Here is a 25125-nt window from a genome sequence, read left to right as displayed (position 1 = left end):
AGCTATCAAATCCCCCCTCATTCTTCTCTTCTGCAGACTAAACAATCCCAGCTCCCTCAGCCTCTCCTCATAAGTCATGTGCTCTAGACCCCTAATCATTTTTGTTGCCCTTCGCTGTACTCTTTCCAATTTATCCACATCCTTCCTGTAGTGTGGGGCCCAAAACTGGACACAGTACTCCAGATGAGGCCTCACCAGTGTCGAATAGAGGGGAACGATCACGTCCCTCGATCTGCTCGCTATGCCCCTACTTATACATCCCAAAATGCCATTGGCCTTCTTGGCAACAAGGGCACACTGCTGACTCATATCCAGCTTCTCGTCCACTGTCACCCCTAGGTCCTTTTCCGCAGAACTGCTGCCGAGCCATTCGGTCCCTAGTCTGTAGCGGTGCATTGGATTCTTCCATCCTAAGTGCAGGACCCTGCATTTATCCTTATTGAACCTCATTAGATTTCTTTTGGCCCAATCCTCCAATTTGTCTAGGTCCTTCTGTATCCTATCCCTCCCCTCCAGCGTATCTACCACTCCTCCCAGTTTAGTATCATCCGCAAATTTGCTGAGAGTGCAATCCACACCATCCTCCAGATCATTTATGAAGATATTGAACAAAACGGGCCCCAGGACCGACCCCTGGGGCACTCCACTTGACACCGGCTGCCAACTAGACATGGAGCCATTGATCACTACCCGTTGAGCCCGACAATCTAGCCAGCTTTCTACCCACCTTATAGTGCATTCATCCAGCCCATACTTCCTTAACTTGCTGACAAGAATGCTGTGGGAGACCGTGTCAAAAGCTTTGCTAAAGTCAAGAAACAATACATCCACTGCTTTCCCTTCATCCACAGAACCATAAGAGCATTGTACTTAAAGAATTAAACCATGATAGCATAGTACGAGTACTTCCTAAGGGTAATGAGGTTCCAACAGTACATAACAAAACTTTAACGATGCAAAGATTCAACAAAATCAAGTTACTCTAAAGTTAATAACATTATGTATACAAGAGTGTTCTTGACCTTTACATTAATACATTATTTGTATTACATCTCTCAAACTCTTAAGAACAGAATTTCACTTTTTATAAAAGCAATACTCCTGCACTCTCTCTTGCTTAATAAAAAGAGTACTTTTATCTGGTGACATAAGTGTTAAATACTATTATAGCTAATACGTGCCATACCAAAAAGCCTTAAGAATGAAGATTAAATATCAAACTATCCAGCACAGCTATAAAAATATAATAATCCGCCTAACAAATATTTTTATAAAAAAAGAGTCAGCAAAGTGAATTGTGCTCTTTGCAAGGTGGAGCTTTTTTATCCAAAAATATCTTTCCATTGTCAGAATCCAAAAGGCCATTTAATAACCTTAAAAATAAGCCCCAATTTTGCCAGGCAACAGAGTAAGTAGCAAAGTCAGCTTTATTCTTGAGAGTCACATTTCAAAACTGAAAACTTTCAGCATCACGCTTTAGTGGATCTAGACAAATCAGGAAACAGATGCATCCTTATTCTTGACACAGTTTAAGTTTTAGCTGCAATTAAGACACTCTGTTGACCAAAGACAGAGCACATAGTAAAGAAGTAGTATGTTACATTTCATGGGAAAACTAAGGGTATACAGGATGCAAAATAAAGTTCATAACAATCATCATTCATACTGTGTAATTCAGCTGGTGATAAGAACTGTAATATGTACAAACTATTGTTTAATTCCTCTTCTTTTCCAGCTACTTTCACCTCTGGTAACAGTTTAATAAATCTGTTTTGATTAATGTGTCTGATCTCATTTCCAAAACCCAAGGGACTAATAACTGAAGTCATTTGTGAGCTACACAGATTGGTATGGGAAGCAAGCAACCCTGTCTATTTCAAATTTTGCAGCAACTTTTATTTGCTTAAAATGTCCTTTGAACTATTGATTCTTTTTTTAAATTGAAAACAATAAAACCCTGTAATTGAAGTATACATATATATCTATCAATTTCAGTTACAGGAATTTATCTCTTTGGCTCCATGAGCCAGTTGTTAGTGTACATGTATACGCGGATACATTCATCCTATTGCTAATAGTGGTTGTACCATGGTCAAGCACCAAGGAGTTAAGCTATGTTCAATATCTAGATAAACTATCCCCTTTTAGGACCCAACCCATCAACACTTAAAGGTGGTTAACTTAAAGCATTTGCATAGTCCCAGTGAAGTGAATGGAACTATTCACACGCTCAAAGTTAATCACGTGCTCATGTGCTTTGCTGGATATGGGGTGTAGGCACTGGATCCCAAACTCACAGAGTTAATATACAAGTGAACACAGCTTTTAACTTGCATTACAAATTGTCCCGTAACGGCCAGTTCAGTTTCATCAGAATCAACTTTGGAGGAGTTACTTTTATACTTACTGGACACAGAAGAGAAACTCTTAAACTGGTTGTAGCTATTTCACTGTCTGGGTCTGCAGTCAGTTTCTCTTTTACTGCCATTTGAAGGAAGAAGAAAAAAGAAAAAAAACAGAGAAAGGTTTGTTAAACACACTTCACCAGGATGATATAGTAATACACATGCCTAAAACAATCTGCTTTAAACCTGCAGTTTGCCATGTCTATTTGGAATGAGCAACATTGATTATATTGTCCCAAACTCCTGCAGTATGTAAACCTGAAGAAAAATATTCATATGTGCATGTGTAGTTCCCATGCAGTTTCTACTCTCCTAAAACTTCAGTGGAGAACCATGAAAGGAGAAACTTCTTAAACACAATATTTCATTTCTAAAAAAGAGTTTCTGCATAAAAATACTAGATTTTTATGGGGTAAGCAATTTTAAAATGATAAACTCTCTAATAAAGCAATATCAAGTTCTTTGGTCAACTGCCGGATTTAGGCACTTTAAGAAAAAATAATTTGTTAAATCCTGCACCTCACAGCTGCTACATGAGCCTTAGCTGCTCCTTCTTAGTGGTGTTTCATTAATGTGTACGCCTTGTAAGTGCCGTGAGGCCAAGCTTAACACAAAGTCCTTGAGAGGAGGAGATAAATGGCTCAGGAAACTTTGTTGGACTGCCTGATTTTTGTGCCCTTAAATCTCAAATCAAACTCTGTTACATTAACAGTTTCATACACATAACTGTTCAATATTATATTTGTACTTGGCATTTAGTGGTGTCCTAGTCTATGTAAAAAGAAAAGGAGTACTTGTGGCACCTTAGAGACTAACAAATTTATTAGAGCATAAGCTTTCGTGAGCTACAGCTCACTTCATCGGATGCATTTGGTGGAAAAAACAGAGGGGAGATTGATATACACACACACACAGAGAACATGAAACAATGGGTTTATCATACACACTGTAAGGAGAGTGATCACTTAAGATAAGCCATCACCAGCAGCAGGGGGGGAAAAGGAGGAAAACCTTTCATGGTGACAAGCAGGTAGGCTAATTCCAGCAGTTAACAAGAATATCTGAGGAACAGTGGGGGGTGGGGTGGGGGGGAGAAATACCATGGGGAAATAGTTTTACTTTGTGTAATGACTCATCCATTCCCAGTCTCTATTCAAGCCTAAGTTAATTGTATCCAGTTTGCAAATTAATTCCAATTCAGCAGTCTCTCCTTGGAGTCTGGTTTTGAAGCTTTTTTGTTGAAGGATAGCCACTCTTAGGTCTGCAATCGAGTGACCAGAGAGATTGAAGTGTTCTCCAACTGGTTTTTGAATGTTATAATTCTTGACGTCTGATTTGTGTCCATTCATTCTTTTACGTAGAGACCGTCCAGTTTGACTAATGTACATGGCAGAGGGGCATTGCTGGCACCTGATGGTATATATCACATTGGTAGATGCGCAGGTGAACAAACCTCTGATAGTGTGGCTGATGTGATTAGGCCCTATGATGATGTCCCCTGAATAGATATGTGGACAGAGTTGGCAACGGGCTTTGTTGCAAGGATAGGTTCCTGGGTTAGTGGTTGCTGGTGAGTATTTGCTTCAGGTTGGGGGGCTGTCTGTAGGCAAGGACTGGCCTGTCTCCCAAGATCTGTGAGAGTGATGGGTCGTCCTTCAGGATAGGTTGTAGATCCTTGATGATGCGTTGGAGAGGTTTTAGTTGGGGGCTGAAGGTGAAGGCTAGTGGCGTTGGGTTATTTTCTTTGTTGGTCCTGTCCTGTAGTAGGTGACTTCTGGGTACCCTTCCGGCTCTGTCAATCTGTTTCTTCACTTTAGCAGGTGGGTATTGTAGTTGTAGAAATGCATGATAGAGATCTTGTAGGTGTTTCTCTCTGTCTGAGGGGTTGGAGCAAATGCGGTTATATCGTAGAGCTTGGCTATAGACAATGGATCGTGTGGTGTGATCTGGATGAAAGCTGGAGGCATGTAGGTAGGAATAGCGGTCAGTAGGTTTCCGATATAGGGTGGTGTTTATTTGACCATTGCTTATTAGCACCGTAGTGTCCAGGAAGTGGATCTCTTGTTTGGACTGGTCCAGGCTGAGGTTGATGGTGGGATGGAAATTGTTGAAATCCTGGTGGAATTCCTCAAGGGCTTCTTTTCCATGGGTCCAGATGATGAAGATGTCATCAATGTAGCGCAAGTAGAGTAGGGGCATTAGGGGACGAGAGCTGAGGAAGCGTTGTTCTAAGTCAGCCATAAAAATGTTGGCATACTGTGAGGCCATGTGGGTACCCATCGCAGTGCTGCTGATTTGAAGGTATACATTGTCCCCAAATGTGATATAGTTATGGGTGAGGACAAAGTCACAAAGTTCAGCCACCAGGTTAGCTGTGACATTATCGGGGATACTGTTCCTGACGGCTTGTAGTCCATCTTTGTGTGGAGTGTTGGTGTAGAGGCTTCTACATCCATAGTGGCTAGGATGGTGTTTTTAGGAAGATCAACAATGGACTGTAGTTTACTCAGGAAGTCAGTGGTGTCTCGAAGATAGCTGGGAGTGCTGGTAACATAGGGCCTGAGGAGGGAGTTTACATAGCCAGACAATCCTGCTGTCAGGGTGCCTACTACAGGACAGGCCCAACAAAGAAAATAACAGAACGCCACTAGCCATCACCTTCAGCCCCCAACTAAAACCTCTCCAACGCATCATCAAGGATCTACAACCTATCCTGAAGGACAACCCGTCACTCTCACAGATCTTGGGAGACAGGCCAGCCCTTGCTTACAGACAGCCCCCCAGTCTGAAGCAAATACTCACCAGCAACCACACACCAGAACCACTAACCCAGGAACCTATCCTTGCAACAAAGCCCGTTGCCAACTCTGTCCACATATCTATTCAGGGGACACCATCATAGGGCCTAATCACATCAGCCATACTATCAGAGGCTCATTCACCTGCGCATCTACCAATGTGATATATGCCATCATGTGCCAGCAATGCCCCTCTGCCATGTACATTGGCCAAACTGGACAGTCTCTACGTAAAAGAATGAATGGACACAAATCAGACGTCAAGAATTATAACATTCAAAAACCAGTCGGAGAACACTTCAATCTCTCTGGTCACTCGATCACAGACCTAAGAGTGGCTATCCTTCAACAAAAAAGCTTCAAAAACAGACTCCAACGAGAGACTGCTGAATTGGAATTAATTTGCAAACTGGATACAATTAACTTAGGCTTGAATAGAGACTGGGAATGGATGAGTCATTACACAAAGTAAAACTATTTCCCCATGGTATTTCTCCCCCCCCACCCCACCCCCCACTGTTCCTCAGATATTCTTCTTAACTGCTGGAAATAGCCTACCTTGCTTGTCACCATGAAAGGTTTTTCTCCTTTCCCCCCCCTGCTGCTGGTGATGGCTTATCTTAAGTGATCACTCTCCTTACAGTGTGTATGATAAACCCATTGTTTCATGTTCTCTGTGTGTGTGTATATCAATCTCCCCTCTGTTTTTTCCACCAAATGCATCCGATGAAGTGAGCTGTAGCTCATGAAAGCTTATGCTCTAATAAATTTGTTAGTCTCTAAGGTGCCACAAGTACTCCTTTTCTTTTTGCGAATACAGACTAACATGGCTGCTACTCTGAAACTAGTCTATGTAGATTCTGATACTGTGTTCATCACTGTAGTACCTGTGTACCTTCCAGAAGTAAATGAAGCAACATGACTAAGTTCTGTTACATGTTTGCTCCCTCATGCTCTCCTTGGGAAGAAATATGCACAGCAGCGTGTTCTGTTTTTTGTTTTTTAAAAACACACACACTGCTGTATCTTTGCATTAGAGAAGGCAAGATCAAAGAAACACACCTTGCACTTAGACCAGAAGGTGATGAGGTTTGGGATGGTCCGGTGGGGGGAGGTCATTCCACAGTCTTGGACCATCCCCCAGTCAATCACTGTCTCCTGCACAGATGAGCTTTACCCTTATTGTGGAAACTTCCATTGAGCCAGGGGAGCTAAGTTGTCGACCATGGTCAACATATCAGTATGTTAATATCAGGGAACATCATCAGCCACTGAGTTCACATTAGGAACTATGAGCAAAATGCCAGGTGAAATTAGTTTAATGTTTTTTAACAAATTAAAACCGGATTAGTTGAGTGGCCAAAAATTCTCTTGCATTTTACTCTACTGTGGCAATGGTCTTTTCGGGCTGGCTCATAATTCAGGCAAAGGCCTTTGATTACTCAGATTTAGACCGGATTTCAGTAGCCATCAATGGAATGAATGAATTCTAGGATTCTCTCTTTTTAAAAGAAAGGTTTGAGAGTTCACTATATTTTTTTCCTGCAAAGGGTGAATTAAGCAATGCTAAGTATTTGGGGGAAAATAAAAGGCTAGAGTTGCAAAGTTACACCATGGTTGCGTGGGAGCGTGAAGGAGCAGTAACTATCACAATAGTACAGCGCTACAGAACAACCAAGAAGTCTGCTAGTGAAGGTTTACTTTCTGAAGGGATCAGGAGGTTTTTCCTTTTCTTCCTTATTCCCGTGGCTCAAAAATTTAGATTTACAAAAAGTAGCCTCGAGTATCGTACCAGAGGCCAGGGCTAAAAATCCTCTTACAAAAGCTGTTTCTTTATAGTTAGATCAAGAAGTTGAATGCATCAGACATACTTAGTGCTTTAGAATGATCAGGATTCCTTATTCCTTTTGCTCGTAACCTCTGTAGTAACAGTGTAGAAGACAGCTGTTTTACAAGATAAACTGCCATAGAATAATTCTGGAAAACAAACATATAATGAAACAACTCAGCTGATATAATCAAAACAACAAAGAATCTGCATAAACACCATGTAAAATTTATAATCTCTGCAATTATGTGGACCTAGACTTCAACCAACCATCGCTACAAAATGGTGGCATAACTTTTTCAGACTAAAGAAAATCTATTGTGTCTATGATCTTAGTAGATACTAGGAAGCTCACAGGACCAGGATTTTAGTCTTTAGTACAGAAGCAGCAAGGCAGATCACAAGCTCCACTGAGATTAGAGCCAGGTGCAAGGGATGTTGTATATTCAGCTATTCCAATACCACAGTTATCACTTTTCTCAAAATTTCAAATCTGCAACTTGGGGCATTTCATCAACAAGCAATTTATAAAGGATAATTTTGTATCAATAGCATTAAGCCAAAGTGCAGTACTGCACACATATTTAAGGGAAACAGTCAAGTTCAAGTTTTGAAAAATAAGCTTTTATAAAACTTAAGACCAGTTGACATGCTTCCATGAACATATTTCATTTAACTGCATTTGAAACAAGTGGTCTTTTAAAAAAAACAAAAAAACCCAAAACAATCCAAGCTTTGCATTCTGTGCAGGTCTTACAACCCAATCTCTACAAGCAGTGCCTTGACACATGAGAATCTGAAAGGGAAGTTGATTACTGAACCCCACACCTAGTTTTATTGTTGGAGCCGAAAGAACAAAACTAAAACTGTACAGTTGTGAAGATTTTAGATTTTTAAAGTTATTTGGGGGTTTTCATATGAACAATATCATATCATAAGTATGTACACTGTTTTTTTTTAAAATAGGATATGAAACCACACAGTACAAGCAGAAACCCCAAGGACAAAAAAAATTGTGTCCTCATGTTGCATGGTAGGAGCACATTCAAAACCATCTGATACAAAATTTACTCTCTCTCTCTCTAAACTTGAGCACGATACACAATTATTTTTTAAAATATAGAATAATCAGGTTCTTTTAAATAGTTTATCACAGAAAACACATGCTAAGAATGTTCTTTTAGGGCAATCCCCCACTTCTGGATCCATAAGTCATTCACATTATTTGTTTAGGATAATGATAAATATGAGAAAACTTCAGCAATAGTTGGTAGGTGGAGAGGGCTAGAGGGCTCCCCCAAAAATGTATATTCTGAGCCACCCCATCTCCGCGCACACACCGAGCTCAGCAGGAAAAAACCCACATCTGACTGAGCCAGGGCCAGAAACAGGCTGGGGAATGGTGTAACGATGGCCCTGCCTGAACGCTGGATTCCTGGCAGGTGGAGCTAGATTCCTCAGCCCCAGCTGAGAGCGCTGGCTCCCAAATGGCACTTCCCAGGAAGTTTCACTGGGATGGGATGAGAGTCCCTGGGGGACAATCTTGAGGTGACTGGACCCAGCCACACAGCACAGAAGCAGCCGCCTGCATGGTTAGCATGGGGTGACCTAAGCGCCCCCCTAAAAGGATATTTTTACCAGCCACTTATGTCTTCAATAATAATATATACCGTAAAATTTCACAATTTAAATATCAGAAACACATTTTAAATATTTTACTCTTGCTTGAGATGCTTCCATCATTAAAAAGAAAAGGAGTACTTGTGGCACCTTAGAGACTAACAAATTTGTTTGAGCATAAGCTTTCGTGAGCTACAGCTCACTTCATCGGATGCATCCGATGAAGTGAGCTGTAGCTCACGAAAGCTTATGCTCAAACAAATTTGTTAGTCTCTAAGGTGCCACAAGTACTCCTTTTCTTTTTTGCGAATACAGACTAACACGGCTGCTACTCTGAAACCTTCCATCATGAAAAACCTCTACTGCTTTAACATGTTTGTTTAATGCATCAATTAGGATAGAAGTTAGGGAAATGCTAATTAACATTGTGAAATTATTTACTGACAGCTTGAATCTACAAAGCTAGGTACTTGCCCAAGGCAACTTTCACAGAAGTCTTTGGAAAGCAGATTGTGCAGAAACCACAATTAGGACTTCACTAAAGGTATACTCTACCAGCTGAGACACATAACCCAATATTTAAAAAGAACAAATGCCCAATTTCTATCAATCATGCACATCCATAAAATAAAACTAAATTTCTACTAATTTATTGGCAGGTTCTCAAATAATAGAATTAGGAAGCATTATTTCTTGTGGGGAAAAGATCTGACTAATCATTTTTGTTAGATATACTGAGTTTATTTGCCAATATTCTTCAAGTTTTGATGACTATAAATTCAAAAGCTTTTCCAAGATACAGCTAAGCAATTTCAATCATAGCAAATGTCCATTTACACCCAGAAAGCTTTGTGAAAACAGCTACTTCACTATAAAAAGCAGCATGCTGTGGTTTTTTCAATGCACTTCCAATAGACAAGAAATAATTTGCAGTAAACTAAAGCAGGTGAATTTTTTTGGAAACTTTGTTTGATATTCATTTGTTTTTGTTTTTTTCTTTTGCCTAAAAGGCCAGTAGTTTTAAAAACAGCATTCAGCAGGCATCTGTTCCATAATCTAACTGGAGATCTGGGTCATGCTTCAACTTCAATCCATTTTGATAGGGGGAAAATACAAGAGTGATACTGTATACCTGACGGTTGTGCACAGATGGGCAATAACTATTTTTCTGTTTCAATGAATCATGGGTTTTAGTCCACACTTGGAATAGATGATACTAAATCTCAGGCTAATTCTCAGACTCTAGAGAAATAGGAGCGGCTGCTGGTAGCAAAGCCACATCTGATCAGCATCTCAAGTCTCAGCATTCTCAAGTCCTCATTGATTTTGTTAAGCATATCTGGCTTTCATCATGAACATATACACACAGATTCTCAATGCACTGATCACTGATAGAGGATTGGGTCTCATGGACTGACTAAATAAAAAATACTTTCCACGGGCTATTCCATATGGATAGAATTTCAATAGAACATCAATCATTTAAAAACACTAATTACATCCTCCCTTTCCCCAAAAGATGCTATAAGAAAAAACAGTACAGTTAATAAAGTATGTGGATAAAATACAGCTGTGAGAATTGAAGCGTTAAATGGCAAGTTTAAATTCCCACATGCACTACTGAGCTTTCATACTTTCAAAGATTTACCTCTGCATTTTCAGAGTTAAGAAACACTCCCCCATGCAACGTGTTACACTCTGGTAGGCCAGCATTACAAATCTCTTTGATCTCAGGTAACATGCTATAGCACACAGGCATAAAGCGGTAGAGGGCGGGGGAAAAGAGGAAACAAATAATCCTTAGTTACCCATTATTATACTCCATAAGTGTTTTTCTCACCAATTAAGCTTGCTTGTTAGCTTTCTAACGTATGCTGATGGACAGGTGAGTCACATCATACACGCATTGAATTTACGCAAATTCAACTATACGCGCTCGGCAAAAAAAAAAAAACAAAAAAAACCCCACAAGATACCTGTAAATAGCGCGGGCGATTCCGCCCACCATTCCACTCAATGAGTGTATGGCCCGGAGTGAGCATGAGATGGGAGACGTGAATCTGCTGTTCCCTTAGTCAGTCTCAGTTCCGCTGTGCCTCTCATAGCGTGAGCATCTCACTGTGCTGAGTGTGATTGTAGTGTTTAAAGATACTGTACGTATTTTTCGTACAACATGGCCCCTAAACACAAGCCAACTACTTCATCTGGAGCTCAAACAAAGAAACAGCAATCTGTTCCAACACTGGAAGAAAAACTGGCTGTGTTGGACTTATTGAGAGACGGTATGTCGGTCTCCAACGCAGCGTGTAAATATGGCCGCAACGAATCTAGCATCCGTGCCATCAAGATTCGAGAGACAGAAATTTGTCAAGCCGTGGCATCAAGTGCTCCAATAACGGCTAAGGTGACGAGCCAGGTGCATGATTAAAACTTTAGTGAAGACTGGAAAGGCATTAAACTTATGGCCGGAAGATATGAACCGTAAACGTGTGCCTATCGATGGCAAAGCGTTGCGAGAAAAAGCTCTTAGCCTCTACGCGCTGTTCAAACCTCCCGCCAAAGAGGGACAGCCTTCTGACGAGAAGGAATTCAAAGCCAGCCAAGGTTGGCTTAATAGTTTTAGGAACCGCTTCAACCTCAAAAACGTGCAGACTACTGGTGAAGCTGCATCTGCCAACGAAGAAGAGGCAGCAAAAGCCTATCCCGAACAATTAAAGAAAATCATAGAAGAAAAGGGCTATCTTCCCAAACAAGTTTTTAATGCTGATGAGACTCGGCTCTTCTGGGTAAAAATGCCCAACTGCACTTACATTTCGAAATCAGAAAGACAAACCCGTGACTTCAAAACAGCTAAAGACCGTGTGACTGTGTTGTTTTGTGGCAATGCTGCTGGGCATTTAATAAAGCCGGGCTTGCTCTACAGCAGTGGTTCCCAAACTTTAGCAGCCTGGGAACCCCTTTTACTAAATTGTGAAATCTCGTGAACCCCCTCCTAAAAATGAATATTTCCAGGGATTTAAGTTTAAATTTCCTCCGCACTCCGTGAAGCTCCTGCTGCTGGACCCCTTTGACCGCCCCTGTCAACTGAGCTCGGGCTGCAGATCCCGCTGACCGCCGGGGCTCGGCCCACCAGCCCCAGCTGCCCTGCCCTGTTCTCCCTGGGGCTTGGGCTGCCAGCCCTGCAACCGGATCCCACCTGCTGCCCCCAATGCCCGGGGTCCTCTGGCCACCATGAGTGAAATTTTTCTGGCAAACCCCCTGTAACATTGTGAACCCCCAGGGGTTCGCGAACCCCAGTTTGGGAACCACTGCTCTACAGGGCTGCAAATCCCCATGTCCTAAAGGCAAGAACAAAAAGCTCTTGCCTGTGTTCTGGCAATAAAATAAAAAGGCTTGGGTGACAGCAGCATTATTTCTGGATTGGTTCCACAAGTGTTTCATTCCGGAGGTCAAGTGGTACCTCGAAGAGAAAGGACTTGACTTTGAAGTGTTGCTGATCGTAGACAATGCTCCCGGCCACCCTGCGGCACTCCGGTTTGCACATAACGACATTGACGTCGTCTTTCTCCCCCCCCCCAATACCACCTCCATCCTCCCAATCAAGGCGTGATTCACTGTTTCAAGGCCAAGTACACGAGGCTTATGTTCTCATGGATACGTAGCGCTATGGATGCTGATCCCAACCTTAATGTGATGGAGTGTATACTCAAAAAGAAAAGGAGTACTTGTGGCAAGACTATACGTGATTTTCGCCTTACGCTGACTTTAGAACGTAACCCCCGTGTAAGATGCAACTCCACTGTACAGCTGATTAAAACTTTTCTCTATTACATAGATCTGACCAAATAGTAACTCACTCTTCCAATTTCTGCAGTCCATGAAACGACGATGGTGTTTGGTACCGTTGTAGACAATCTGACAAGTGAGGTAATATTGATTGGTCGGCTAGGTCGCTTTGGTTCAACGCCATTTTTGCTTGGTGGAAGATAGCCCTAAAATGAAACAATTATTTTTCCATTTTTCCCTTTACAAGAGATATTTTAATCTCATTTTTCCTAACCAACTCCACGCACTGTTTGTGGAGGGATATTAACCTGCTTTTTTCCCCTTAAGTATTTAAAAACACAACCAGCAGCCAAGATCTAAATCTTGGAACTGCTAACACCCTTCCAATTTGAAAACTCATCTTCGCAATGCAAATTTTTAGATTTAGGGAATTTTACAATATTGATGTAGCAATTCTACATCAGTTACTGTTGAAGGTATGCCATGGTAAATCTTGGAAACCTGTGCAACAGTCATAGTAACAATATGACATCTCCTAGAAATCATGATAAAAGTTACAGTCACAGACAGGTATTTAGGAACCAGTTCAACACTGCAGAACCAGGCTTATCAATATAGTTTAAAATATTTATCTTTATGGGGACACTCAGGGTATGTGAACACAGCAATTAAAAACCAATAGCAGACCTGGGTCAGCTGACTCAGGCTCACAGTGGTTGGGCTGCAGGGCTGTAAAATTGTGGTGTAGACATTTGGGCTCAGGCTGGAGCCCAAGCTCTAGGACCCAGCGAGTGGGAAAGTTCCAGAGCCCAGGCTCCAGCCTGAGCCTAAATATCTACACCACAGTTTTACAAACCTCACAAACCCAAGTCAGCTGACGTGGGCCCGCCAGTTTAATTGCTGTGTAGACATACCCTTTGACAGCCGGGGTACCTAGGTCTGAGCCCTTTCCCTTACACAGTAGGGTTACACTTTTCAACAACAGCTTGCCTAACTCTTTATCCAGTTCATTCACCCAACAATCAGACCCTCCCCGACCCCATGTCAAAACAAACATTAAAAAACATGGAAGCCGCTATTCTTATGATTTTTCAGGCAAACATACATCCTTAGCTGTACTACTGACATGATACAAATCAAAAGAATCTCTATTACTTACTGGAAGGCTACATGGTTTCCCATTTACTTTCACACACAGATTGGGTGGGAAGTGATCTTCTTGTGGACAACTGGTTTCTGATAAACAAAACCTAAATGCAAAGAGTTTTGATCACCTTTCATATTTAAAATGTCTTAAACAAGTTCTTAAAGGATTTCATGTTACTAGATATGGATTTTTGCTACTGAATTATGTGTGTTTAAGAAGATTCAGATGACAGTCTGAGCACCAGGTAGAATTAAATCTTCAACTTTGATAGAGAAGTCTAGAATTATTGAGTTGTTCTGTATTGCCACGTGACCAACAGGCAGAAAAACCCCAAGCACAAGTACTTGTTTGGATAAAGAGGGCTCTAGAGTCCTCCATGCGTGGCTTATTTCTATGATTCACTCATTATGAGACAAAGCATGTTCCTGCTACCAGAATCCTTCAGTGTCTGCCCAGTTTCTCTTCCCTCGATCTTCGCTGCCTGACCTCACCTTACTAAAATCCAAGGTTTTTGCAAAGGAGAGAATACATGCTACTTCTCCAACTATTCCTCCTTTATCTAAGATAAGCAGGCCATGCTGCAGCAGCTAAGGCTTCCAATGTTACTCTGATGCTCAAGGTCAGATCTTCTACCTTCTGATAATGCTAACCTCAGTATTATGAAGGCATGTTTGCTGCTGGAAGCAGTATTAGACAGACCTCTTTTGTCCTCTGAGGTGACTGTAGATCCCCACGACCTCCTACATACCAGCCTTACTGATGCGCCAGATTCAAAAGTAACCTTTTAGCTCCTCTAGATGTCTGCTAGGGGACTCACACTACCCATTCAGAAATACCACTAAATTAAAGAGAGATTATAGGACCAAACCAAATTACAGTGGGTCTGTCAGCAAATCCAAAACAGACTGACTGATTTCCACACCTCCCGTCTCCCTGGTTAAAGACATGGAATGGGGCTGCTATGCTTGACAGTTGCACCAGTTTAACAAAGTGGCCAGCACCCAACAGAAATCATGCTGGAACACCTGTCTTTGCTTCCTCTCTAGATCTAGCTGAGGGAGGCACCCATATCCAACAACAGATCTGAAGTGGGGACAGAAAGCACAAGCACAACGTACAACTGCAAACAGAGGGAAGTTATGGTCACAGCTGAGTGCATCTAGGCCTGCTGACAGACTGGATGGAGAGTCATGAGGAGTTGCACAGAGCAAGGGTAAATAGCTGTAGTCTGCTCTTTTTGCAGTACCCCCAGACTGGGATTTCTAGCAGGAGTCAGCTCCTTCTCCCACTGTTAGAATACAGCAGGATTAGACTTATTTCTTCCCTCATAGCCCCTGAAAGAGCAATTTACTGGGGTGCATACACATTAGAAGGAGATGTCATAATAAGATTTATATTCCAAAACTATTTAAAAATCCACTAGCCCCAAGATTATACTGTATGAATACTGTACCTTAGCTGGACCTGTACTGTGAAGTCACATTTGGTCCCAGAAATGTCCCTAGCAAAGATAGGACAAATACAAATTAAAAATGTGGCACATATAGAAATAAAACCTGAAAAGCAAAGCTCTGATGAGTGAGTACACTACCACAATCTGTCTACTTAATCTCTTGTGTAGGCATGCTCTTCCAAAACTGAGATTTAGCAGATTGCTCACTTGAGGACTCATCAAATGCTCACTGACTATAAAGGACACTGGATTAAGCCTCATCAGCAATTATGGCCCATTCTTTCACTATCATCTCTACACTTTGCATATTCGCCACTATTCCTGGAGCGCCTTCCTTCTCTGGTCCATCAAACTATCACGCTCTGTTCTTTTAAACCACTTCTGAACTATTGATCTCCATCATGTTGACAATAATAACTGAATCAATATTCTCAATCTCCATATCTTCCTTGGTTTTATATATATTGGAAGAAAAATTCCCACAAGTATGTTCACATGCTTAAAAGGAGGAATCACATCACCACGCCTCCTCTCACCACCCTTCGTCACATTACTAAAATTCAGATTATGAGCTCTTTCAGGCTGGGCCTGTATCTTTTGTATGTATTCCGTGAATTGCCTAGTACACTACTGGATATTAAGACATATTTGGGTTTGGTTTGTTTTGGTCTGGTCTTTTTTGAAGATACTGTAAACTGGTTCAGTTTCAGAGTTCAGAAATACTACCTTGAAGGATTTATAGAAATGCACTTACATTGAACTGCTGATTTGCTGCACTTGTTGCGGTGTCAATGCAAATGCAAAACAGGTTTCTCGAAATCGCTGGCTATTATCTGATGCTAGGAAAAAGAAAAAGACAGAGTCACTATAAAATACAGCAATATAGAAAGTATATGTAGCATGGTATGTTGCTTTAGAATAAAACTAAAATAGCTTAATATATATTTATATCACATGATATAGTTACTAAAACAGCAGATATTTTTAACACTTATTTCAAAGGGACCTAGATATAGACCTTTATTAAAGCTAAAAAAATAACATTTTAATGAAAACCATATTAAGGCAGTGACAAATCAACTGAAGAAATAGCATTTTCTATCTACCAGTCTAAGAGAAATAAAAAAAGGTTAACATTGTCAAGATTATTATTTGGCTTTAAGTACAAAATGAGTGAAAATGCTTTTCAAAGAAGCCTTTAAAAATCAAATTTTTTTCTCCGGATTTATTTTCATTATATGTTCCTGAATTAGTCTGTAAAAGTACAGTAATTATATACATGAGAATACAGAATTTACAGCTGAATGAGACAAGTGCCCATCAAAACCACTATATATATTTAACAATATATGTTGTACATCTTGTACAACTCAGATATAACAGTTGTGCTTAATTTATTAAAATACAAATCTTTCAACATCGGATCCATAATAAAATAAACATAATGCATGCATCACACACCTGTTGGGGAAGAAGGAGTAAATGAAATTCTAAGCTACCCAGGCTTATGCCTGTAACTTCTCCCTTGCATGAGAATACTGCAAGGATCACTGTGTTGTCACATACCATACAATCTGCGGATAAAGTACTTTCAACTGCAAAGCTATTAGAAATGGTACCTTTCCAGAGCACTAAAAGTTGCTTGCTTTAAATTAAAAAAAAAAAAAATCCATCTAGGAAATTTTAACATGCTTATCACCATGATATCAGAGGACAATTTGTAACAAAAAAGAACATTCATTTAATTACTTCTAACCGTTTGTATCATGTTATGATAACTAACTCCTGCTTTGTGTTTTAAACACCTACCAGTCTGATGATTTTCTACTTTGCTGCCATCCACTTCCAACTCACTCCTGAGGAACCATGGATGTTTAACAGGATACCAGAAGGATCAACCCACAGTAAGACAACAATATATCTGCAGCTTGGACCCAATTATAAAATGGATACTATGCAGGTATTTGATGGATTCTAAACACCACAGTGACACCTTTAAATTGCATTCAGATCTTTATTTTGTGTCAATATCACAGGTGTTAGGTCTTGTCATAAGTGTGCACAGACAACATGCAGAACTGCTCATTTATAAGATATTTTATTGAGCCATCACTTTGGTCAATACATACCATAAACAGTACTTATAAGGGATAATAACTGCTGCGCTATCAAAATGTGTGCAGGCAACCAACAAAGCCATATGGATATAAGCAGACAACATGCCAGTAACAGCTTTTTTTCCCCCCCTTGGTTTTTTTTGTGGAGGTTGGGGGGGGGAGGAGAACCTATTTAAATAGAAAAAATTGTGTGTTTATCTAGCCTGTCGTTTATACTAAAATCAATTTCATTAACAGATATCACCCAAGATATATCCTGGCTGGTTAAAGAGATGGAACATATGTAAAGTAGGACAATGTTTATTAATAAACATTTATATTATGATCGCACCCACAGACCAATCAGCGTGAGAGTTCTAGCACATAACATCAATCTAACAGCTAACTGTCCCTGCTAACCATTCCTACCAACCCCAAACTCATGCTGTTTACTCTCTTTAAAAAATACAGAATACCATTTCTTCCTCTGCCAAACTAGAGATAGCACACTCTGGTGCAAAGACCAAGATCCAAATCAATCACAACTATGGTAACTTATAAATTTTGGAAAAGTATAAATACAATGCACACGATGTACAATCTAAACAAAACACTTTTATACTCCATATATATTACACAAACGCCCCATAGCCAGATATAAAAGAACAGATTAATAAGTGATCTATTGTGTTCAACCCAAGATAAACTACCCAATCATTCTAATATGCTGCCCTCATGTGCCAGCAATGCCCCTCTGCCATGTACATTGGTCAAACTGGACAGTCTCTACGTAAAAGAATGAATGGACACAAATCAGACGTCAAGAATTATAACATTCAAAAACCAGTCGGAGAACACTTCAATCTCTCCGGTCACTCGATTACAGACCTGAAAGTGGCTATTCTTCAACAAAAAAAGTTCAAAAACAGACTCCAGCGAGAGACTGCTGAATTGGAATTAATTTGAAAACTGGATACAATTAACTTAGGCTTGAATAAAGAAAAGGAGTACTTGTGGCACCTTAGAGACTAACAAATTTATTAGAGCATAAGCTTTCGTGAGCTACAGCTCACTTCATCGGATGCATTTGGTGGAAAAATCAATGGTGTTTTTTTTCCACCAAATGCATCCGTTGAAGTGAGCTGTAGCTCACGAAAGCTTATGCTCTAATAAATTTGTTAGTCTCTAAGGTGCCACAAGTACTCCTTTTCTTTTTGCGAATACAGACTAACACAGCTGCTACTCTGAAACCTGTCATTAGGCTTGAATAGAGACTGGGAATGGATGAGTCATTACACAAAGTAAAACTATTTCCCCATGTTATTTCTTCCCCCCGCCTCTCCCCCCACTGTTCCTCAGACATTCTTGTTAACTGCTGGAAATGGCCCACCTTGCTTGTCACCATGAAAGGTTTTCCTCCTTCCCCCCCTCTCCCGGCCCCCCCGCTGGTGATGGCTCTTCTTAAGTGATCGCTCTCCTTACAGCGTGTATGATAAAACCCATTGTTTCATGTTCTCTGTGTGTGTGTATATAAATCTCCCCACTGTATTTTCCACCGAATGCATCCGATGAAGTGAGCTGTAGCTCAGGAAGCTTATGTTCAAATAAATCTGTTAGTCTCTATGGTGCCACAAATACTCCTTTTCTGAACAATTCTTGTTTTGATTTTTAAATTTCTTGCTTGTTTTTTACCTTAGAAATTTCAAGTCTGGTTTTGCTAGAGAAGCTCTGGAAGGTCTCAGGGATGTTTGTTGTAAGCTGCAACACCTTAATTGAAGGACAAAGGTGTTGAATGTTTAACAAAGGCTTCCTTTAGCCAACATTTAATTATTCAGTGAAGTTAAATAGGTGTTCAAAAACAACGTTCTAGAACAGCCTGACTAGAAATCTCTTCCTCTCAGTTGCTCAGCTTTCAACTTTATTGGCTCTTGCAACACCACAAGTTTATGTGAAACCTAGATGTAGAATATGGATGAAATAAACTAACAGAAAAAAGCAGATTTTTAAAATTTCTCTCTCTCTCAACACACACACACACACACACACACACACACACACTCCTCTTTTTGCCCTCCCACTTAGTTCTATATAATAAGACAACAAAAAAGGTCATAAACTCAATTTTCCACCCCCTTCTTTGCAAGTCTCTTTTAATCCATCAGCTTGTTTTGATTTTTACTAAGGAAAAATACACAGGCCTGTGACTTTGAAAGGTAACTTCCAATCCTCTCTATACAATTTCATGGTGCTTCCCAGTTCTGCCAAATTGTTACCATCTTAAAATGTAGAAGTACATTCTTCTGTGCTGACATGGGAGATTCCATAAGTCGAACATCTTCATATGCTATAACCTTGGCACATTTATAAAAGAATAGATGCCTTTTGCTTGAATTGATTTAGTTCCAAAAAATGTTATTTTATGGAAACCATCATCCCTCACATTCATATAACCTTTAAAATATCTGATGAAATCATAAAAATCTTAAAAGATCGTTTTTAAATTTAGGATTAGTTTATTTAATCAAAGACCATTACCTAGATTTAAACAAACACTGAAAGGGATAAGGAAAAAATTAGGCTTGTTTTTGCTTTTTTAAACCATCATTGTTAGTTTATATTCCAAGGTAACTGCAATGAAAACATGTAATGTACTTTTTCTATTCTTGGTTATCAGTTGAATACCAACTACATCCCAACATCTGAGCAGAAATCAGCATTTGATAAACCAGTGGTACCCAAAATGTGGGCTTCAGACTATCAGTGATCTATTCTACAAAGATGTTCTTGGTCACAAGGTGCAGGCTTTTCTCCCCATTCCCAGGTGCAAAACAACATTGTCCAAATACACCGGACCCTCGATGGAACGCGTGATTTGGGATCCATGCAGGGACTGCTTTAAAATTAATTCTAATTAAAGTAATTAATTTTGGGATCCATGGCCACGACCACGTTATATGCGAATTCGCACTATTTAGACACACGTTCTAGCGAGGGTCCGATGTATTGCTTTTTCATGTAAGCAATTGCTGTAGTTATCACAGGAATGTTACCCAACTGCAAACAGAAAGGAAGAGTCCTTATGAATTGAAGGAAAGTTGGTCCAGAAGCCATTTCAAATAAGTATATCCACCTTAAGAAAAGATTTCAGAATCCTAGTCAGACAAAGCAGTAAGCAAATGATCATCACTGTCATCACCATCAGCAGGAAACTGTGTAGCTCAGTATGTAAAACATGCTGTAAGTTGGGGAATCGACCAGGTATTAGCTCCCCAGAGACAACAGCAAGGAAAGGTTTCAGAGTAGCAGCCGTGTTAGTCTGTATTCGCAAAAAGAAAAGGAGTACTTGTGGCACCTTAGAGACTAACAAATTTATTAGAGCATAAGCTTTCGTGAGCTACAGCTCACTTCATCGGATGCATTTGGTGGAAAAAACAGCAAGGAAAGTAACCAACGCCCGGGCAGGTGTCAAACAACCATCCAACACCCATTGTACAGCAAGGGAGTTACAATTCAACGACTCACCTGGCATAAGGCAAAACCAAGGGAATTGCTCAGCCTTGCCTGGGGACTCAGCAATGCCCATCAGACATGCCTGGACTTGTGTTGTCCAAGCACATGGACTAAGGGTATAAAACAGAATACAGTGGCCCCATGCTTGGCCTTTTCTCCCCCACTTGTGCTGCAAGCAACATGGACACTGAGAAGATCAAAGACTCCAACAGAGGAGACTGGCCAACGTTTCAAGGGTGAAACCTGTGTACTAAGAACTGCAATATTCAGGGGGGGTGAGAAAAACTGCTTAATCTAGATGTTGCCCAGTCTAATAGGGTTGAGAGTTTAGACTGCGTGCTTATATTTTATTTTAACCACTCTGACTTTCTGCCTATCACTTATAATCAGTTAAAAATCTACTTGTTTTACTGTTCATCTTTACCAGTGGGTTTGCCTGAAATGTTCGGTAAATCTGTTCAGGTTTACAAAGGTTGGTATATATCCACTTTCCATTGAGACTTGCACTGCTCGTCTTGAGCAGTGCAAGATGGTATATTCCTGCGGTACGAAGCTGGGAAATGCGGGGATTCAGTTGATGCCTTTCTCTGTGTGATTCATGAGTGGCTAAGGCTCTGGAGTAACTAGGGACCTGCCTAGGCACCCTGCCGAGGCATAGCAAGCTTCTAGGTAAATAGACATGCAAACTGACCTTATAATGTTTTAAAGTTCTTTTTCTTTTATGCTTTGTTGTGTTCCTACTGTTAAGATTTAACAATAGTTTGGTTTAAAAAAGCTGCCTGGTTACTGTATTAACCACTGGTCACAGTTCCTGAAAGTCTGATCACAGGATTCTCATCACTGTGGGTCTTGATTACTTCCACATCTTTTTCCCAGGCATTGAGAAATGTATTCTTCTGCTGCTCATAAAGATTCAGAATGGTGCAGCAAAGATCATTTTCCTAGCCCATCGCTTCGACCATGTTACCCCGGTCTGAATCCTAATGCAATGGTTCTCAACTTACTTATCATTGTTGGCCGCACATGCAGCTCTGTGTGTGTTATGTGGGCCACATTCACACCCCCACCCCCCCACACACAGACACCCTGTATGACCCTGATGTCACATGGGCCACAGCTGTGTGCTGAATGGGCTGCAAGCGGCCTGCAGGTTGAGAACCACTGCTCTAATGGCTCCCATTTCTCTATGGCATCAAACATAAGTGACCTGGCTGCACTTTCAGGCCCATCATGACCTTTCCCCATCATACCGATCATCTCTTGCATTTAATATTGAGGTCTATTCCTGCCTCCAACACCCACTTGTTAAGTTTTCTAACAAGAACCTTCCTGCTTTCTCCCACCTCGCATCTGAGAGGTGCTCACTGTATACATCTGCAAAATTACTTCCCTATCCTCCTTTAAATCCCTCCTTAAAACTCTCCTTTGACATGATGCCTACAAAAAATGGCTGACTAATAAGGTCTCACTGTTTCCATGTACTCTCCCAGCTGTCTGTATCCATGCATGGTGCCTCTTACACTGAGATTATAAACTCTTTGGGGACAGTCTTTTTATCTTGCGTTTGTATAGAACAATGGGGTCCTGGTCCTTGACCGGGGCTCCTAGGTGCTATGGCAACAAAGTATTTTTTATTAATAAAGGTTCCAAACTGAGTTGGGCCTGCTGGGGGGGGATATGATTGAGCTCTATAAAATCATGACTGGTGTGGAAAAAGTGAACAATAAAGAGTCATTTACAATTTCTCATAACACAAAATCGCAGGGTCACCCAATGAAATTAAATAGGCAGAAGGTTTTAAACAAACAAAAAGAAGTATTTCTTCACACAACACACATTCAACCTGTGGAACTCTTTGCTAGAGGATGTTGTGAAGGCCAAGACTATAACAGGGTTCAAAAAAGAACTAGATAAATTCATGGAGGATAGGTCCATCAGTAGCTATTAGCCAGGATGGACAGGGATGGGTGTTCCTAGCCTCTGTTTGCCAGAAGCTGGGAATGAGCAACAGGGAATGGATCACTTGAGGATTACCTGTTCACTCCCTCTGGGGCACTTGGCATTGGCCACTGTTGGAAGACCAGATACTGGGCGAGACGGACCTTTGGTCTGACCCACTATGGCTGTTCTTATGAGTAATCACTGTTAGTGCACAAGGTACTCTAAGCTAGGGCCAAGTCTAAGAATGGCAGGATTCCACTGACAGGTAAAAGCAAGTGGCCTAAACAGCTGAGAAGGAGCACTCAATAAGACCAGAAGATGGGACAGAGGAGAGCTAGTCCTGTAGCTGTGTGTCTTAAGTCAAGTCTCTGGTTGCTTCCAAATCCTTGGAAGGTCCTCAGTCCCTTGGTTAGAATGCTCCCATTAGTATAAGGTCAGTCCAGAAGTTTGAGCAGGAAAGAGACAAAATGCAGATGTTTGCAGGGCCTTTTATTGCTTCTGCCAAGTGAAGGGAAACCCATGGTTCTCACTGTGGAAAATTACAGGGAACAAGATGGTGTTTGGAGTCACATGGGCAAGTAACACATCATGCCTATGCATGCTTCATTTAGTCATAGTAGAAGCCATCCTCCACAGCCTAGTTAGCACATTCAAAGGAAGTCCATTAAGTATAAATAGGTGTCTCCCATGGTCCATTGTGAGTTAAGAGTTGCTTGATGGGCCACTTAACTTGAATAATCCCTTTAAAATGTGCAGGCTAAATACCTTGTGGGTGTTACCACTTGAGCAAACATTTGAAATACAGGTACAAAGTTAATATTCATAATGTCAGATACAAAAATGATACACGTATACAAATAGCATAATCATATTCAGCAAATCATAACTTTTATATTGACACCTTACTTGATATACTTTGTATGAGATTTGTTGCAATTATATAACGGTGGTAGCAACAACGATCTGCATGGTCATATTTTAGTCAGATAATGTCACACCAAGACAATCAGTACCATCAGAAATGGAAAATTTGAAGTATTAATGTTTATACAAGTCTAAAGGAAAAATATAAGTACTCCAAATACTTCCAGCTATTAACTGAGAATAATATAAAGACCCAACCTAATGCTGCTAGTTCTAGCTCAGGGATTGAGATTTCAAAGTCATTTACACTATAAGAGTATCAGTATTACAGAAAACATTCATTCCTTAATGAGAAATTATTGGATTTAAGGAAATTAGAAATGGATAAAAAGCTTACTACCTTCCTAAATTGAACCTTTTACACAGTTCCTATACTTATGCTGGATTTATAGGATATGAACAGGTCTTGATACAACTGAAATCATAATCCACCTTTACAGTCCAAGACTACTGTGCTGGGGTATACAAATCCCACACAGGGCCCAAAGGGGTTAAAAGGCAAAAATAGGCCCAGGTAACCCCACCCCTACAGGCCAGCTGAGCATACTCCAGCAGGAAGATTAGATTAAAAGGAGCTCAGGAGCCCAGGCAAGGGATGATGGACAGGCTGCAGGAGAGCTGAATCCTCCTTTCAGGAAGCCAGACAGAAGGTTGGGCCTGAGAGGGGACTATACATAGCAGGTAATGCCACCAGCAACCGCCACCCACTTCAAGAAGCAGCAGGTCTTGCAAAGAAGCCCTGTTCACTTGGAACTTTGTGAAGTTCCTGACTGTTCAGACTATAGGTATCATGCCCCAAAATGAAGGGGCACAGAGGCAAGTAGCAGCCCCGGGTGGCAGATTTAGGCTCTCTAAGGGGAGGATCCTGCCATTGTTACTTTCCACAGGGCCCTGGCCTGGGACCTGGTAGAGTGGGAGGGTCCAGGTTCTCCTACTACACCATGCTTAAGGACAAAGACCCCAGACACAGTGGGGAGGCCCAAATACTGCCAGCCTAGAGGCAGGGACCAGGCACTGCTACTGCCCCCCCCCCCCCGACAGGTTTCAGAGTAGCAGCCATGCTAGTAAGACAAGCGGCTGGAGAACAGGTGCACTAACCACCAGGCTACCTGGCCCTCCAACCCCCCCATCACAAAGACCATTCATTATTACATAAAATATATTTCACATTTAAAGTGACGTGTGGCAGCTATTCCATGCAAGCAGCACTATTGTTTAACAAAGGGAAAGCAAAAAAATATATATATTTTTTAAATCAATACTAAAAGGGAGAATTTAAGTCAGGACACAAGCAAAGACCACACGACAACTTTCACTTAACTATGAGGGATTAAGACCTTTGTTGTTACATCTCACCCTTAACATAGTGTCCTATGCTGGGGCGCTGGCTCAATGGTGTACAACTTGATTATTTTAAAAGTGGCCTGTAGAGGGGGAAAAATGGTTTAAAATGTCAGAAGCTAAAAAAATTTTATATAAAGCATGTGTGTAAATATAATGTGTATACATACACAAAGCCAGCTCTGAAGCACAGCTATGCTGGAAGGAGGGAAAGGGGCTGAGAGGAGTTCACGCTCTTAACTGACATAGCTATGCCAGCAACCACCCCCACGTACA

General features: G+C 40.9%; 1 protein-coding gene across 4 annotated transcripts in view; it reads right to left on the bottom strand.

Moving 5' to 3' along the window:
* PIAS1 (protein inhibitor of activated STAT 1) overlaps positions 1-25125 on the bottom strand; it is a 104883-nt gene that overhangs the window by 11933 nt on the left and 67825 nt on the right. For 2 of the 4 annotated variants that reach the window (XM_043494680.1, XM_043494682.1), the window contains exons 3-9: positions 15792-15876; positions 15038-15085; positions 13597-13687; positions 12509-12643; positions 10300-10380; positions 7075-7180; positions 2408-2481 (exon numbers count right to left, since the gene is read on the bottom strand). In XM_043494680.1, the coding sequence (XP_043350615.1) occupies positions 2408-2481; positions 7075-7180; positions 10300-10380; positions 12509-12643; positions 13597-13687; positions 15038-15085; positions 15792-15876 (620 nt within the window). The remainder of the gene's footprint in view (positions 1-2407; positions 2482-7074; positions 7181-10299; positions 10381-12508; positions 12644-13596; positions 13688-15037; positions 15086-15791; positions 15877-25125) is intronic. The other 2 variants (XM_038418736.2, XM_038418737.2) reach the window with 1 other exon arrangement.

The sequence above is a fragment of the Dermochelys coriacea genome, chromosome 10 (genome assembly GCF_009764565.3).
Source record: "Dermochelys coriacea isolate rDerCor1 chromosome 10, rDerCor1.pri.v4, whole genome shotgun sequence".
NCBI lineage: Eukaryota > Metazoa > Chordata > Testudines > Dermochelyidae > Dermochelys > Dermochelys coriacea.
The sequence above is the reverse complement of the archived record's forward strand: the minus strand, read 5'-3'. Positions and strand labels throughout refer to the sequence as shown.